At 43.4% G+C, this 17,640-nt stretch overlaps 1 protein-coding gene across 6 annotated transcripts in view; it reads right to left on the reverse strand.

Annotated features, from left to right (window-relative positions):
- LOC140418511 (thyroid hormone receptor-associated protein 3-like) overlaps positions 1 to 17,640 on the reverse strand; it is a 160,364-nt gene that overhangs the window by 8,780 nt on the left and 133,944 nt on the right. For 5 of the 6 annotated variants that reach the window (XM_072502027.1, XM_072501993.1, XM_072501995.1 and 2 more), the window contains 5 exons: positions 13,916 to 14,893; positions 11,322 to 11,981; positions 9,327 to 9,499; positions 6,749 to 6,857; positions 5,023 to 5,107 (listed from right to left, as the gene is read on the reverse strand). In XM_072502027.1, coding sequence (XP_072358128.1) covers positions 5,023 to 5,107; positions 6,749 to 6,857; positions 9,327 to 9,499; positions 11,322 to 11,981; positions 13,916 to 14,893 — 2,005 coding nt within the window. The remainder of the gene's footprint in view (positions 1 to 5,022; positions 5,108 to 6,748; positions 6,858 to 9,326; positions 9,500 to 11,321; positions 11,982 to 13,915; positions 14,894 to 17,640) is intronic. The other variant, XM_072502008.1, reaches the window with a different exon arrangement.

Below are 17,640 nucleotides of genomic sequence, written 5' to 3' on the forward strand. Positions count from 1 at the left end.
AGTCTCTGCCAGTGTGGTGTGCACCTGGAAAGCATGTGCACACATGACCATTGTAAATGAAACAAGGCTTGGAGTACTACAAAAGAACATGGCCTCTACTTCACCAGAGTGATTTCTTTAACTTCTTAATCCGACCAAAAGTACAGGTTGATTTAACACTGGTCAGTCGCCCTGTGGAATTACATGAATTACACATGAGCAATCCATCACACATATAAGGCATAAGTGGCTGAAATCAAAATCACTATTTAAACACCATAATCACACTTTCCCTCTTCCGCTGACCTGTGCACATCAGGACAATTTGAGGAGGAGAAATAAACTGTGGTCACTGATGCAAAGAAGATTCGAACATCCACCAATGTGAAGGAAATAATTCATGAGAACAAGGTACTCAGCCAATGACTGAGCTCCGCGAACACAACCAGGACAAACCACATGCACCCTTCCCTGTGGTTGGCCCCACACCATTCATGCCTCACTAATTTGGGAATAAACCCATGTCTTTTTGCCCTAACAAAGTCAGCTGTTCCCTTATGAGGTGGCGTGAAGGGGACGCTCTTTAATTTGTGCCTGGCTTTTTTTCCCTCAGTTCATTCCCAGATCCCGATTCACTCCTGTTCCACATGAAATGCCTTTGTCTCCCTCGCCCACTTGGGTTCAGGTGACCAGTTGGAACAGTTTAAAATTTTAAACCACTGCAGATGCTCTCCAATATGCTCGTTACCCACAAATCCATCTAATGCCAGTGATGAAAGACTAAAACAAAGCTTAATTCACAATTTAAAAATAAGGTCAAGGCATGGTGGCGCAGTGGTTAGCACTGGGACTACACCGCTGAGGACCCGGGTTCGAATCCCAGCCCTGGGTCACTGTCTGTGTGGAGTTTGCACATTCTCCCAGTGTCTGCGTGGGTTTCACCCCCACAATCCAAATATGTGCTGGTTCGGTGGATTGGCCACGCTAAATTGCCCCTTAATTGGAAAAAAATAAAAATAATAGGGGACTCTAAATTTATTTAAAAAATAAGGTCATGAATCTGAGAAACATCTTATGACAGGAGGGCAGCACGGTAGCATAGTGGTTAGCACAATTGCTTCACAGCTCCAGGGTCCCAGGTTCGATTCCTGGCTTGGGTCACTGTGCGGAGTCTGCACGCTCTCCCCGTGTCTGCGTGGGTTTCCTCCGGGTGCTCCGGTTTCCTCCCAGTCCAAAAATGTGCAGGTTAGGTGGATTGGCCATGCTAAATTGCCCTTAGTGTCCAAAATTGCCCTCAGTGTTGGGTTGGGGTTACTGGGTTATGGGGATAGGGCTTGGGTAGGGTGCTCTTTCCAAGAGCCGGTGCAGACTCGATGGGCTGAACAGCCTCCTTCTGCACTGAAAATTCTATGATGACATACAAGGCTAGTAAACAGAATTTGGGAGGGAGAGGGAAGGAAACAATTAGAGATTAAGAATCAGGACAACATTTCTTCAGTCATTGACTGTTGGTTCAGACCACTGCATGGTCCAAACAAATGGATTCAAGCATTTAAATTGCAGTTGGATTAGTTTCCTTGCTCCAAAACATGATACCTGGTCCCCAGGAAAAGCTACATTGCAGTCATTATAGTATTGTACAGGATGGATTCTGACTCCTGGAATGGAGCAAGTAGAATGGGAGTTGATGTTTGCCTTGTGTGAAGTCAGTGATATCAATCACAAAGTTAACATGCAGGTAGAGCAAGCAATCAGAAAGACAAATGGTACGGTAGTCTTTATTGCAAGGGGGTTGATTTAAGACTAAGGAAGCCTTGCTGAAATTATATAAGCTTCAGTGATACCACACCTGGAGTGCTGTGTACAGTTGTCTCCATATGTGCATTGGAGGGGTGCAATAAAGGTTCACTGGAGTGATTTGTGGGATGGGGAGATTGTCCTGTGAGGAGAGATTGAGTTAATGCGCCTATATTCCCTGGAGTTTAGGAGTATGAGTGTTGACCTCATTGGAACATGTAAACGATTTTGGAGGGTATGACAAGGTAGGTGCTGTTTCCCTTGGCTGCAGAGTCTAGAACGAGATAGCTTCGGGTTATGGGATCTGTTATTTAGGACTGACAGGAGGATAAATTTCTTCATTCAGAGGGTTGTGAATTCTCCACCTCAGAAAGCTATGGATGCTCAGTTGTTGAGTTTATTAAGACTTAGACCGATAGATTTTGGGACACTTAGTGAAAGTGAGGAAGTAGAGTCGATGTCAACATTAAGCCATGTTCTTATTGAATGGTGCAGCAGAGTCGATGGTTTGTACTGGTTGATTCCTGTTCCTAATTATGCTCTTATACCATTGGGTGAAGCTTCCCTCATTGCCACAGCAAACAGCACAGGACCTTGCCGATCTTGGACAGAGGGAACATGGCCACTCCGCATGCTGATCACATCCCATTCTCCAGAGGGCGGGATATTCCATTACAGTGCAGCAGAGTGGTTAGGGTTCAAACGTCTTTTTATTTATCCTCAGCCCATTGGATCAAACATGGTCAATCCCTTTTGTTGAGAACAGGCCAATAAACCATCTCTCTTTAAAACTGCAAATGCAGTTCCGCGCAATTGGAAAATTACACATTGACCAGCACAACACTGCAGCTGGATAACAGCCAGCTTCTGGTAAAGTGTTAAAGGCAGCTGAGAGAGGCCAAATGTTTAAAACACAAGGGTTTGGCCTTCTCACAAAGACCCCCATTGTGAAAGAGCATTACAGGTTTTGTACATACACACTCACAGGCAATGTTCGGACACAATTAACTAACACAATTCATTGCATCTATCAGAGGAGTTTTCAAACCAAAGGAACACATCTGGAAAATATAGGACATCTGGAAAATGAATTCTGGGACAAACAACTTGACAGCTTGCAGGTTCCACCCATCTCTGTATTCAGGCTGTATGTAGTCAATCTGTTCAAAATATGGGTTTAATGCATTGTGTAGCCAGTATTTCCCTGCTCTTCTCCCCAAGGTATTGTGGTATTTCCACAGGTGCCAGCAGCTCTCTGTAACCTCACCAAATGGGCATTGTTGTGCATGCCAGGATGGAGAACATTAGCAGGCACTACAGACTTAGCTTCGAAATGGGAATGCAATTAGAGGGAACATTTCAAATTACAATGGAATGTTCTAGAATTGAAACACTTGGAACAGGGCAAGAGCAGCAGCAACTAGCAAGCGGGAAGGACCAACAACTTATACTGATAGGGTATCTTTAACATAGCAAAACATAAGAGCAGTATCAATAAAAACATTTTCGACACTGGGCCATATAAGGAGGTATTGGGACAGGTGACCAAATATTTGCTCAATCAAGCATATTTAAGGAGCATCTTAAAGGAGGAATGAGAGGCAGCAAGGCTGAAGTTTTTCTAGGGCCAAGAATGCTGAAAGCATGGCAGGCGATTAAAATTGGGAATGCTCGAGGCCAGAATTGGAGGAGCCCAGCGGTCTCAGAGGAATTTGTAAACTAGCGCGAGGATTGTGAAATTGAGGCTTTATCAGTGATGGATGATCAGGCCTTGGAACAAGTTAAGACATGGGCAGGAATTGGGTGAGCACCATTTTATGAAGGGTGGAAGTGAGGAGGTAGCCAGCAGCAAACAGGAAAGAACGGGAATAAATGGAATTTCTTCTGCGCATTGTCATTCCACTGAGAATACTTTAAAATTCAAGGCATATATAAGTATATATATGTATATAAGTTACAACCATTTCTGGGCACAGAAGCAGCCTGGGGCAATAACTCTCAACATCATAATTGCCAGGCATGAAACAGAGGGCAGGTGCACCCAACAGTTCAATACCATTTTATTAATGGTCGAGTTACCCTACCACATCTGTGAAATAAAATTTAAATCAAACATTACACTCAATTGGATCCAGGCATACTTTACAGATATACTTTATTTTTCATTCAACTTGCACTACAGCCCAATCTCCACAAACAGCAGATATAGTGTCTAATAGATAGATCTACCCAATGACATGCTGCATCAAAGACCCAAGCTATATTATTTGGTTAGCTTGTGACTTAAAACATGGGCTAGTCCATTACTCGTCATCAGTACATCATTTACTGACCACAGATCAGGGAAGAGAGATGATTTCTTTTATGCTCTATACAGAATGAATTCCCAAACATTTTATACAAAGCACGCCAAGAAGACCTTCCTCATCATAAACATTGAGGGGGGAACAGGGCAGTTCCTAATAACTGCACCAACTCTCTTGCTCTGACTCAATCTACCATTGATTGTCTGGAGATTTGGGTCTGGGAGTTGGAATGGAGTCCTAGCTCCAAATGCAGGTCCTGGAAGTGACACTACATACCTCTCAAAATCACTATCAACACTTACAAATAAATAAAATAAAAATATATTGTGCCTAAACCCCTGTAAAGTTACTTAAGAAAATGTATAACCAGGGTGCTGTTAGCTGTTACCATTGTAGACACCAAACATCCAAGAAGCCTAAGCTCATCATTTCACCCTCCTAATATTAATAAAGTCCCCAACCAGGAACAGACACAAAACAACCTGACACTACAGAAGAGATGACAAGACAGAATTCTTAAAAACGTCAACTACATTAAAAATTTTCCTCAGAAAAAAATCCAAAATACTTACAGCTCAGTCAGAAAAGAAGTTTTCCTGCATCAGCCACTCGCATTTTTTTTATATTTTTGCATTTTCCTAAAGTTTTTTTCCAAAAATGTCTCCCAGTGTCTCAAGCTCACCTCAACAGGCTCTGGCAGCATCTGCCATACTTTTAAGCACGTCACAGAGGTGAGGATTAATTTAATAAATAAAACACTTTGCAGCTCAGTTTTTTTAGAACAATTGTTTTGGGGGCCTTAAAAGAAAAACACAAACTTATGATAGGAGAAACTCCAAACAAAAATAAGTCATTTGTCATTGTACAGACATTACCCAATATTCATGCATTAAAAGCACAAACACAGCATTAGTAAATCCACAATTAAACATCAAGTTACCTTGTAGCTGCTCTCCTTCTGGCCCTTTATTTCATCACGCGAATGCATACGTTTCTTTAGAGCACTGGGCGAAATATCAATCCGCCTTAAAAATGGAAACCACCATCAGAACGGAGAATATTAGAGAGCAGAGTCTTTAAAGATGTAGTCATTAAGGTTTGAGAGGGACTGGATTACATTTTGTGCTCAACAAGAGGTGCTTGCGAAGATGTAAACATTTTGCCACTTTAAGTATTCGATGCATGCAGAGGGGTCTCCCATATCACGTGCAGCACAGCCAGGTGCAGAATAAAGCGCGCTTTAAACAACGTGCCTAAGTCTCAATCTCTGACGAGCTCTCGCTATCATCAGCGTGGCCTTTTCATATTCCGCACGCACCGTTCTCTCAGCATTTGAGCAAGGTCATCAATTTATCCCAATTAATACAGAGTTGGGGACATCGTTGTGCTGGAGGTTCATTTGGAAGTGGATACTGACTGTCCAAAACCCATTTGATACTCAGCCCTTGGAAATCAACAAAGAGAAACTTTAATCTCATCATTCTGTGTTGCAGATTCAAATTCAATCCCAGGAGTGAAAGGACAAACTGGTGTGTCACTCACATTCCCATCTCTTTTTACTTAGCGAAAGCAAATTACACTTGTTCAGGCAAAACAGTAAATGCAGAAACTATGCTTTATATGTAATAAATAGAACTTTTCCCTTAATCTCTCCTTTTTAGTTTACACTTTCCAATGCCATACCTTCAGAGAGCAGAGCAGGCAAAATCTTGTTCTTAGGCTACTGCGAATGCATTTTTATACCTAACCACACATGCCCCCCTCAATTCCTCTTGGTGCCATCCACGAGAAAACCAGGCTGAGTCTGGGAACTTGCCTGGAAAATGGTGGACACTGCACTTGACGACCTTGTGCATTTAAAGCATATCACAGCCAACAGTACTTTTGAAATGGTTGTAATGTAATTGATCACACTGGCCAATTCATGCAAAGCAAACTTCCACAAACAAATAAGATAAATCACCCCATCATATTTGGTGATGCTGTTGGAGGGATCAACATTGACACAGGAGACCTCCCTTGCTTTTAAAAAGTGCTGTGGGATCATCTGCAACCAGTCAATAGGGCAGATGGGGGGTCTCAGAGTAACACCCCATCTGGAAGGCAAGCGCTCAGACTGTGCAGCACTCGCTCAGTACCGCATAGGAATGACAGCCTAGATTTTGTGCTCGAGTCTCTGGAGTGGGACTGAACCCAAAACTTTCAACACGGAGGTGAGCGTGCTACCCACTGAGCCAAGGCTGGCACCGCCGTGGCAGCAGGCAATTCCAACACAAGATCAGAATTCAGTACAAAGATGGAAGATACAGCAGCTGACCAGAGCGGTGGCACATGGGCACAGAAGAGAATTTATGTAGACTCTACTCACAAATGCCTTTCCGCGACTAACTACAAAACAGTGCTGAGAGAAACCAAGAAAACAAACCTTGCCGCAGAATTAAAAAAAAAATTTTTTTTTAAAAATGAAGGTCAAAATCAAACAGCCACACAACAGGCTGAAGTTTCACGGCACCGCTGTTCAGTGCAGGATAGTACAGAGGTCAGTAATTGTCAAGAATTGAACATCAGGATTTGAACTGGCAAATCTCTCGATCGGTAGTCTGGACTTACTGCTACTGAAACTGACTAACCCCCCTCTGGCAAAAACAAAAAGGAAAGTCTGGTACCTATGAATCTCTGGGCTCTTCTGCCTGGGCACCTCCTGCTCAGCTGTTCTCCTTTGGTACATTGTAAAGCGTTCATTTAATGTTATTCCGGCTGACTTGAAGTAATGCTCTGTTGGTGTCAGAGAAAAATACAGCCCACTTAGAAAATTGTTACAGAGAAGGATCACCATCTTTCACAGAAATTAGATTCTATGGTAATTAAAAAGTACACACTTGGGAGAAACAAAACTAGTTGCTGAATGCATGTCCTACACAGTACATACCAACATCCAATTGAACATAAACTCTGACAATTTCCATAAACGCTCAAATATGTTGTTTGAGGGGTGTTCAAATAGCATGAGATACACAGATTAAACCCTGCCTCAGCCTCACCATTGTGACGATTTACCCAAGCTCGGGGTGGTGGAGTAGAGAAATCCTTCATTTCTAAGCTGCTCCTACACATCACCTTTGTATTACAGCTGGAGTGCAAAAGGGAACCAGTTTTCTTGAGCAATTACTACATTCATTCCCCCAGTGGGACAGGACAGCCTAACGCCTTAAAAACGAATCACTTTACAGTCACATGTTTACAAGAAAAAAAATTAAAACAATACTGATTAGATGGTCACATCCACTGGTGCAATTATTAGCTATTTGGCCCTCTCTGTACACACAAGGCTACCATTAAAAGGAATAGTTCATATCACCTCTTTCCTGCTCTATCTTTTCTCAAAATTTCCACCACCCTCGTTTTCAGTTTCCTCCAGTTCCAATTTTATTTGAAAAGGAATCATTTATTCATTCAATCTCTTGCCGTTTCTTTTTCCCCCAAGGTTACTCTTTCAACTACTTTGATGGGCCCAAGCTCCCATCAGTCTTCAGTTACTTTTGCTTCTAACGGTCTGGACAAAGTCTGACCAGATGTAGAAGTGCCGGTCTATCACATACCAGAATAGAGCGTGACGGTGCCATTAAAAATTCCCACAAAGAGCAACTTCTACTAATTGGCTGTGGCATGAAGGGTGAAATTGTCCATTCAGAACCAAGTGAGCCATACATCGGATATCCTGGACGGTCGATATTTAGCATTAGTGAACCTACAAAACATTATGCTATTAATTTGGGGTCCATCAATAGTGAGAATGTCCATCAACCTCACCCAGGCGTTTTAGGATGTGAAGTTCCTTTAAAAATGTAACTCTTTGGTAGTTATCAGTAACAACTTAGCTGTACTGGTTGGAGCCTTCGGCCAGCAGAGAATCATCACTGTGAAGTTACCTGCATCATTTTATCTTAGATTCCATGTAAACCCAAACCAGTCCTCAGGGAATGTCCTGCAAAGCTCCAAAGTGAATTAAGTTCCAGAAAAAAAAAATCACTAGTTGGTTTAAGCTGATATCACACATCACCATTCAGTGACATCTGTATACAAACAGCAGGAAAAACATTAAGAGGCATTTTAACTGTAGCAATCAACATTTCTTTACCCTGCCAATATCCTTTGGGGCAACCCCCCAAACAAAATGCAGATGTTAGAAATGTGAAATGAACGCAGACTGCTAGGAACATCCAGTAAGTCAGGCAGCTTCTGTAAAGAAACAAAGCTGCCCATTTCAGACACAGAACTATTCGGATGGACGACTGCGTTTGAAACTTCAAAATTTCTTTATACATGCTGCCCGACTTGCTGAATGTTTACACCATTGTTAGCATTTGGCAGCACACTGGCTGCGTGTTCAGTTGCTGAACAATAAAAAAAACTAGAGAATGCTGAACACATTACAGCTAAATCAAAAATTTTACGTAATGGGAAGAGTGCACAGGGATGCTAATAAATAGGAATCAACAGAAGAGATGGTTTCGAAGACACTGAATTTGAAGGGTTTAATTCATTAGATTCTGCATAATAAATCACTACCACAAAATGAGTGTTTGAGTCAAATATCATAGAAGGGGAAGCTAGATAAAGGAGGAACGAATAGGAAGTTATACAAAGAGGGATGGACAAAATAGGGCAGGTGGTGACACATGTGGGGCATAAACACCGGCGTCGACTAGTTGGACTGAACTCATCTTTGTGATGTAAAGTTCGCGTAATATGTAAATCAGATGCATTCGTCTTTATTTCCAATTTATACTACAATCAGTGCCCTTGGGTTATTCTATACCATGAGATAAATAAACAAACAAATAACGATACCTGCTTCAGGCATTACATTCATGGAAGCTAGTTGCAAATCAAGGTGCTGGGAGGTTGTACAAGTGGTTTCCACGACCAGCAAGGTTAAAAGAACATCACTTATGACCATGTCCTAGGTGACTGAACATCCAAATTCTATTGCGAGACCAATACAAAACTGACATTGCAATGAGAGGCCAAGAAATATGATGAACAGATTTACTTTACCAGCCTTCAAGATACAGGAATGCACCAACATAAGGTGCTCTGTTCGCAATTGGGTATAGCGTTACTAATGGTACAAGGATACCCAAGCCAAAAGGATAGATTAAAAATAAGTTCAACACATAACTCACCGCAAGGTGGAACAGCTTTCTAACAATAAAAATCAAGCAGTAATTGTTATTATCTTACCTTTCACATGGTGAACCAGAGTCACAATGTGCTGAGCAAATAGCTCTGAAGGACTGCGACGAGACTGGGCCATCTGAATATGCTGGAAGATGGAACGGAACTCCTGATCTTTTTTGGGTTTGTGAACAAGGTCACGACAGAGGCGTCGCTCATGTGTCAGGACGTTGGTAGAGCTAGAAAGACAACACAAAGAGCTCCTCATGAAAGATGGCCACTCTAAGGCAACAGGAAGCAATGTTTTTTTACCGCTCAGTCCATTACAGACATCAATATTGCTAGTCCCTCACTCATCACATCCATCCTAGTTCTTTGTGGTAATCTGCTCACCACTGTACAGCATCAGTGACGCAAAGACAGGCCAGCTGGTTTTGTCACATTTACGCGAGTGCCGATATTGATATACTTGACAATTTGCATTTCTAGTTTTCAGCTAATTCTGCAGAGGCAAGAAACAAATTAAAAAAGTGCCCAGTGACCTTTGCTGAAGAGTGCATGTGTGAGTGAACATGTTTTGATGAGGTGCTTCCAAATCCAAAAAGAAATTCTTGCCGCTAGGAATGCCACATGAAGTGCAGCAATTAGATAAGAACTGTAAGGCACATAATTCGTCGCCAAACTCAAGCAGGAAAATGTTTCGAAAAAAATTTCAAAGTGATAGATTGGCATCTGGTATGGCCAACATCTTACATTTAAAGGTTTAAATTACACAAATATCAACTGCAAATTACAAAGGGCTGAGATTAGAGTGGTTTCAAGATCATAGTCTCTATTCCCACAAAATATCAGTATTTGATGTCATCTCTACATGAAGGAAACAACTTCTTGGGGATGATGCCACATTGTTGAGGTTGAGTCATTTTGTACCAGGATGCATCACAATGATCGTTTCCCACAAGGGGAGTTTGTCATCTCTGCAAAGACACCAAGACTTTATAACTGATCACACGGAGTAGTGTCCAATAAAATGAGCGGGCAGATTACTGCATCACTAGGCTGACTGGTTGGACACCGTTGAGACAAGAGTTTGGCAGCTTAATTGGATAAGTCTCTGACGGAGGCAGTGCAGTGCAGGTTAGAGAAGTGGTTGGGAGGGGGGGGGTGAAAAGAGTGCCTTCAAATAGTATAAAGGGGTTAGGGCAAGAATAGACATTAGGCTGGAGTGCCAACACAGTGCCCTTTCTGAATGAAGTCCTAATAAGGACAGTGCATCAGTGCACTAATGGGCTACATCGCAGAGACAACACCACAGCTTCCATCCTTTATCAAGCAGCACAGTGCCACAGTGGTTAGCACTGCTGCCTCACAGTTCCAAGGTCCCGGGTACAATTCCAGCCTTGGGTTACTGTCTGTGTGGAGTTTGCATTTTCTCCCCGTGTCTGCGTGGGTTTCCTCCGGGTGCTCCAGTTTCCTTCCAAAGATGTGCAGGCGAGGTGGATTGGCCATGCTAAAATTGCCCCTTAGTGTCCAAAGATGTGCAGGTTAGGTAGGGTTAAGGGGATAGGGCAGGAGTGTGGGCCTAAGCAGGGTGCTCTTCCAGAGGGTCAGTGCAGACTCGATGGGCCGAATAGCCTCCTTCTGCACTGCAGGGATTCTATGGTTTAAGTTACTTATCTTAGCTGCCCTGCAGCAGAGAGAAATAACAGGGTTACTGCTATGTGCCTCTTGTCAGCTGAAGGGCACATTAAAACCAGGCTGGCCTTACCTCTTTGCGACAGTAAAAGCACTTGGAAAGTTTTGACAAGGGCCCAGGAGGTGACAGGGCCACATGCTCTTAAAAAGCCATAGTGACATCTTGCTGAATTAACCAACAGTTGACAACATACAGCCTCAGCCCTACCTAAACACAGTGCCTCTGATTGTCTTAATTCCCTTAGCTGTTTTGGCAGGGGAGAAAGGTGTGAAATTTATCTGATTTTGCTATAGAATCAGCCATGGGACGACTGGGCAGCCTAACCCTTGATAAAACGAACACAAAGCACTCAATCCAATTCTTACCCAAGCGTGTCATCGCCGAACTGCAAGGAATCCATTTTCAACGTAACCTCTGTTGGACGATGAGCTGGCTTGAGCACAGGGGCGTTTTCATCTTGAGCAGTTACACCTTCCTGCTCTTTGCCATCAGAGCTTTTTCTCGGGGGAGGAGGGCTTTCTGCTCGGCCTGCCTTATACTTTGATGCTTTCACGGGTGACACCTCTCGGTATCTGCTACCGTCTGCTTTCTTTGATTGAAATCGCTCCTCTTTTTTAAATCTCTCGGGCATTAATTCCTCCTCCTCCACCTCTCTAAACTTCTCCTTGGAGATGGTGATGTGCTTAAAGAAATTGATCTCTTCCCTTTTGCGTGGCCTAACATTGGCATCGTCATCTTCCTCCTCCTCATCCTCCTCATCATACCTCTCCTGAGTTTTACTTGCGATTAATTTGCTCCTGTACTTGAGCTCATCCTCATATCCATATTCCTTTTGGTTCTTGGCTGCGTAGTCCTTGTCATGCTCCTCCACCTCTTCGTCATCGTAGCCAAATTTGTGGCGCATCTCTGCTTTTGAGATTTTTTCAAACTCCTCGGCAACTCCGCCCTTGAATCGTTTCGGGGATTGGCTGCTACGACTGCCTTTCTCTGGGACGTTTTTCACGTGGAACTCCGTTTTCACCACACTGCAAGAAGAAAGCCTATCGTAAGCACTGGCCTGTTCTCTCCCTTGTTCTTTTTCTAAATCTGTTCCTTTCTGCTCCTTTTCTCTTCCATTCACCCTATCCTGCATTAACACTTTAGCTTTCTGCTCCTCTGCAAACCTGTGATTCAACAAAAAAACAGAAACACACACAAAAAAGAAAAGAAATGCAACGCATTACACAATCAGGGGTCCGTGCTTAAACAAACAAGATCTTACAGAAGGGTCCATCTCAAAGGTCTTGTTTCTACCCAAGGCTGAAGCTAGGACTCAAATGGGAAGTCCACTCTCAGGTGCGATCAAGAAACTTATGAAGGCCAGAAGCCCAAATTGCAAGACCTCGAGGTTCGAAATTTGGAAAGCAAGGAAAATAATGAGGTGATTAGGACAAAGAAAACTTCGGTTTGAAAAGGGATGAAGGAATAATAGGAAAGAGGAAAGAGTGAATGAAGTAAAGAGTTCCACAGTTTTGAAGTCTTGAGCTAAACTGGAAAACTGTGCAATGAGGCTTACTTTAAGTCAGATTGCCCACGTTCAACACTAAGAAATCCAACATTGGGTTCTAAGAGGTGCCACAGTGAAGCATGTGCCACCATAAATGCTACTCGTTGGGCAACAAAAGAGGACTTACAAAGTAACAGATTAGCACCACTGATGTTGTGCACTTATTGGAATGTCACAAGGATCTCTCCATATACCATTCCCACTCATTTAACACAGCTGCAAAGCTCCTTTTTAAAAAAAAAAACAAGTTTCCGCAGAAGGAAATAGGGGAGTAACATGGAGCCCCAAAATCCTCCATTAAACATTGCATATTTTGCAGTGGAGCAAAAACTTTTGAGACAGTTCCCAACTTGGAGGAAATTCTAATCAAACATGCTAAAAGGAACGGTCACCGATGAGCATTCCAGATAAGTCTCATCAAACATGCTGGTCTGCATACAAACACATTTATATATATATATTTTTTTAAAAAGGTCTTCGCGAGACTTAAAATCATCAGTCAGAACATCCATGGAGCCCTTGGTGCCTCTCCATAATGACAAAGCTGGGATTAAGAGTCCAAGGAGAAAGGCAAGTGGGTAAGGAGCTCCACATGCAATAGTGTGTACAAAAATATTTTCATGCCGTATTCTTTATCCACCTGATGTTTGGCGCATAAAGGACAAGCACACAACCAAGGCGCTGAAGGTGGCAACTCTAATAGTTGCCCCTGTTAGGGGGAAAAAAGTGGAGCCTCTATGTTTGGCTTCCTCACTCGGTCTCGCTCAGACGGGCAGTTTGACTTAAGCTCATGTTGTGGAGGGTGACATGCAATAAGAGCGTGCAGCCATATTTTTAAATTTTATTTAAGGTCAATAAATTAGTATGATTCTGGAGCGTTCCTCTACCTACCACCCACTCATCCCTGTTATACGCACAGAAAGTTCAAATTTAAGCTGCACTGCACGGAAGAGAAAGAGATAAAAGAAACAGTCTGTGTTTGAAAAGCCCACGTCAAGCGGGCAGAGTAAAGAACTGAGAAGAAAAAAAAAGGTCCCAAATTAAACTGTAATTCAGGATGTTCCAAAAAACACATGGCTGATCAACATCTGTTCAAATTCAAATCACCCAAATCTGACCCAGAGTTAAGTTTTCAAGCTTTAATGAAGAACTTTTAGGGCATTAATCCATATAAAAACTAAGAACTAGTTGGTTGGACTGCGTTGGTGCGTGGGAGGATATATCACATGCGTTAACTGTAAATGATGCCCGTGACAGTCTGAAAGTCTCACCTTTGGAATATCCAGTATATCCACCACTTGGTTCCATTGGCAGTCTGGAATTCCTGACAACTTTTGAAACAAAGCCGTTCACACAGGTCTTTACTTCCGAGTAAACAAAGAACGAGAGAGAGATCAAGAATTCAATACTGACCTTCTTGGAACATACCTCTTTAGATACGAAGAGATAGTTGGGACTGGCTGCTCTGCAAACAAGCTCGACATTCCTGGCCGCGTTTCCTCTTTCTGTGCATTGCCCTGTGCCAGACCCACCAACGGTGGGCTGTGGTTGGCTGGGGCTTGACGCGGCACGCTGCGAATTGTAGAGCTGAGCGATGGGGGGCTCTGGTGAGAGGCATTCGGTCTGGTTGGGCTGCGGCTCTGGGGGCTCATCTGCGCAGGGCTCCCATGAGGTGAAGTGTGACGGGCGGTGCCCGACAGCGAGGGGCTCTGCTGACTTGGGCTGGAATGCAATGCCGGACTGGTCTTCAGCACCACGGTAGAACGTGGAGCCGGGCTGGGATGCTTGGGGCTGGTGTCGTAGGCAGTCAGGCCTTTCCACGAATCACTGCGTTTGGGGGCCAGGCCGGCAAGGGCCTCACCACCGTTGCCAGCCTGCTCATCCTCGGGTGCCCGTTTCTGCTGGTCTTCTGTCTCCTGGGTGGGGGGCTTAGAGGCAGCTGCCTCTTTCTGGGATGATTTGGTCTTCTTGCTTCGTCGCTTAGGGGAGACCGAGCGGCTGCGATGAGGCGAGGAACGAGACCTGGAAGATGATGACCTTCCTGACCTGCTGGATGATGACTTGTCAGTGTATCTGGAGCGGCTCCTGGACCGTGGCGATGCTGACCGCCTCTTCGGTGAGCGTGAGCGTGAGCGGCCACGCCGTGGGCTGTAAGTCGAACGGTAGTTGTGCCAGTTCGGCCGATAATTGCCGTAATGGTTGTAATTGCCGTAGTTGCCATAACCCCCACGATTATTCCAGTTACCCCTCGGGTAATAGCCTCGCCCTCGGCGCTGGATAAAGGGCCGCCTGTAGCCCCGATGTCCGCGAAACTCTCTGGGCTGGTACTCCCGTGGATAGTTCCGTTCCCGGTTATGCGTCGGAGAATAGGACCTGGAACGAGACCTGGGGCTGAAAAGCAAGAACAGAAACAAAATTTAAAATCACGTCATGATAGGTTAAAAATATGTTAATCAAAGTTTTTTTTTAATTGTTGGATGCACTTTCTATCACAGCCCTTCATTTATCACATTACAGGTGTCGTGTAGCAACACCTTGCATTTCATAGCACATGTAGTAAAGCACCTCAAAGCCAAATATCCAAAAGAGCGCCAGGAAGCAAAATTTCTCATTGAATCCTGAGGATTCAGTTAGTCAGATGATTAACTGGTTGGTCAAAGGAACAGCTTTTATGGAGTGATTAGGAAAGGTTGGTGGAGGAGCATGGGGAGTTGGGAACATGTTTAGAGGTGGAATTCAAGTTTAGGGCCTGCACCACCAAAAACACTGCCACCAATGAGGAAAAAGTAGAGATGCATTGGCCAAACTCGGCGGAATGCAGAGATCTTGTAGGGTTGCAGGAGGCAACGTTCAGTACTGCTGCACACGACCAGGTATTTTTTTTTCTTTAATTTGGATGTTGTTTGAGAAAGGGAGTCTTAAGGAGTTCAGGGATCGTAGATACAGTTTGGAACAAGGGGTACAGTCCATCTAAACTGTGTGTGTTTAGGGATTCATGTACTTAATAGTCCTAGAGTATTGTAGTTCTGTTAGTGTATATTTATCTTTTCTTTAATTTAATAAATAGTATTTAATAATTATTATACGACGAATGGGCTGGTTCTCATTGGATTTCACTCGACTTCTCACATCATTCCAAAAACAAAACTATACACCCCACGACCTGGTGCTCCCATCAGCATGGTTTGTGGCTGTGTGTGTTCATGCAGAAAGGGTCACTGGGGAGTTACTTCAACACCTCAGTGCTGAAGATAAGAGCCTCGCAACTAACTGGCTTATTGATGCAGTGCACCTGACAGTGCTTTAACGTTACTGGGCAATAATGCACAGCAGCATGGAGCCTTACTACACTGTGCTCTCCAGTAAACCAACAATGTATCTGCATCCGCCTTTTCTGATGCATTTGCACTCAATAGGACAAGAGGTCAAAAGGGCAGGGTTATTCCTTTTACTTTCTAGGTCTGGCTCAGTGGTAGCCCTCTCACCTTAGTGTCAGAAGTTCTGGATTCAAGCCCCATTCCACACCAGAGATTTGTGCAGATAATCAAGGCTGCTACACCAGGTTAATCAGAAATGCTGTTCTGCCAGAGGTGCTGTCTTTTGATGAAACAAGGTAAGGCGCAACCTGTCCCCTTAGATGGACATATGGATCTAATGGCTTGATTTCAAAGGGAGGTGAGAAATTCTCTCTGGTGGCTTGGCTGATATTTATCCCTCAATTAACTAGTCACTATTACATTGCTGTTCGTGGGAGCTTGCTTGTGCAAAATGGCTGCCTTGTTTCCTTCAACACTGACTGCACTTCAAAAAACATGTCATTGGATGAACAGTGCTTTGGGATGTCTTGAGGTTGTGAAAGATGTTATATCAATGAAATATCTTTCTTGCTGACTTCTCCTGGGAATTCCCTACTTTCCTTACAACTTCAGGGAACATCCACATATGGAGCCTCTGCTGGTAAGGGTAATGTCTATACAGATTAATGATGCCAACCCTCCCTAAGTGATCACCAATCGTGAGACTGGCAGTCAAGTTCCAAGCCCTCTGAAATAACTACCATCAACTAACAGCAGTAACCTGGGAATTTTGCCAAGTGGGGGACCAGAATGGGATTTAATAGAGATGCTCAGAAATTGAGGGGTATCGATAGTGTCGATATGAAGAAACTGCTACCCACTGGCAGGTCAGCAAACAGAGGGACACACAAATACAAGATAATTGCCAAAAAATCCTGGGAGTGCTCAGATTATTCCTTTAAACGCAGAGAGTCAGGATCTGGAATGCACTGGATGCAAGTATAATTAGTTTTGGGTTAACAACGTGACCTATTCAAGATGCTGCAGTTTGATGTATGTTTTTAAAAAAACTACAAACTCTGAAATAAAAGAGGGAAAGTGTTAAAAATACAGACTGCCAGTCAGCTCTGAACGAAGAGGACATTTTGACGTTCTGCGTGCATTTCATCAAAATTTCAGATTACCTGCCTTGTGCTTCAACATTTTCAGTTGTTCTAGTTTAAATACAAGTTTCCTTCTTTACCCGTTTTGTGAGAGGATCAGCGAGGTGGCAAGTGAGCAGAATAGTTGGCATTGAAGTGCATCCACATTCTGAGCTACAACAGATTCAGTTAATAAAATCATCAGATACTTGTAGTTCCTGCAGATTTCTCTGAAGATTCTGCCAAGTGTTAAAATACAGAGCATCCAACAAGGCAGTAGACAAGATTCAGCTGGAAACTTGATTTGACATTTTGTCAGTGAGGCACTTCATCACCAGCAGGGCCCAGTGTTGAGCTGAATTCGGCACTGGGTGTTCAAAAAGAAACAACAGCCTAAAAAAAAATGCTTTAAATTAAACAAGGCCTCAAAGCACAGCAGAACACAGGCACCACTGGTCTCCAGAATTGTGTCCCCCAAACTGTACACTTCATTCAGAGAAAGGGTAAGGACCCAATAGAGTACTTCATGCAATATTACAATTTCTATAACACACAATCTGCCCCTTCTGAAAAAATCTGATATTACCCCAGTGGGGAATATTACTGCGACTAATTGAAAGCACACAGACAGTGCAAATGATACTCAAGCTTGAAGTATTATATATGAGGTTGCATAAACGTGCATCACACTACCTTCAGT

Source organism: Scyliorhinus torazame, chromosome 1 (assembly GCF_047496885.1).
Source record: "Scyliorhinus torazame isolate Kashiwa2021f chromosome 1, sScyTor2.1, whole genome shotgun sequence".
Taxonomy (NCBI): Eukaryota; Metazoa; Chordata; class Chondrichthyes; order Carcharhiniformes; family Scyliorhinidae; genus Scyliorhinus; species Scyliorhinus torazame.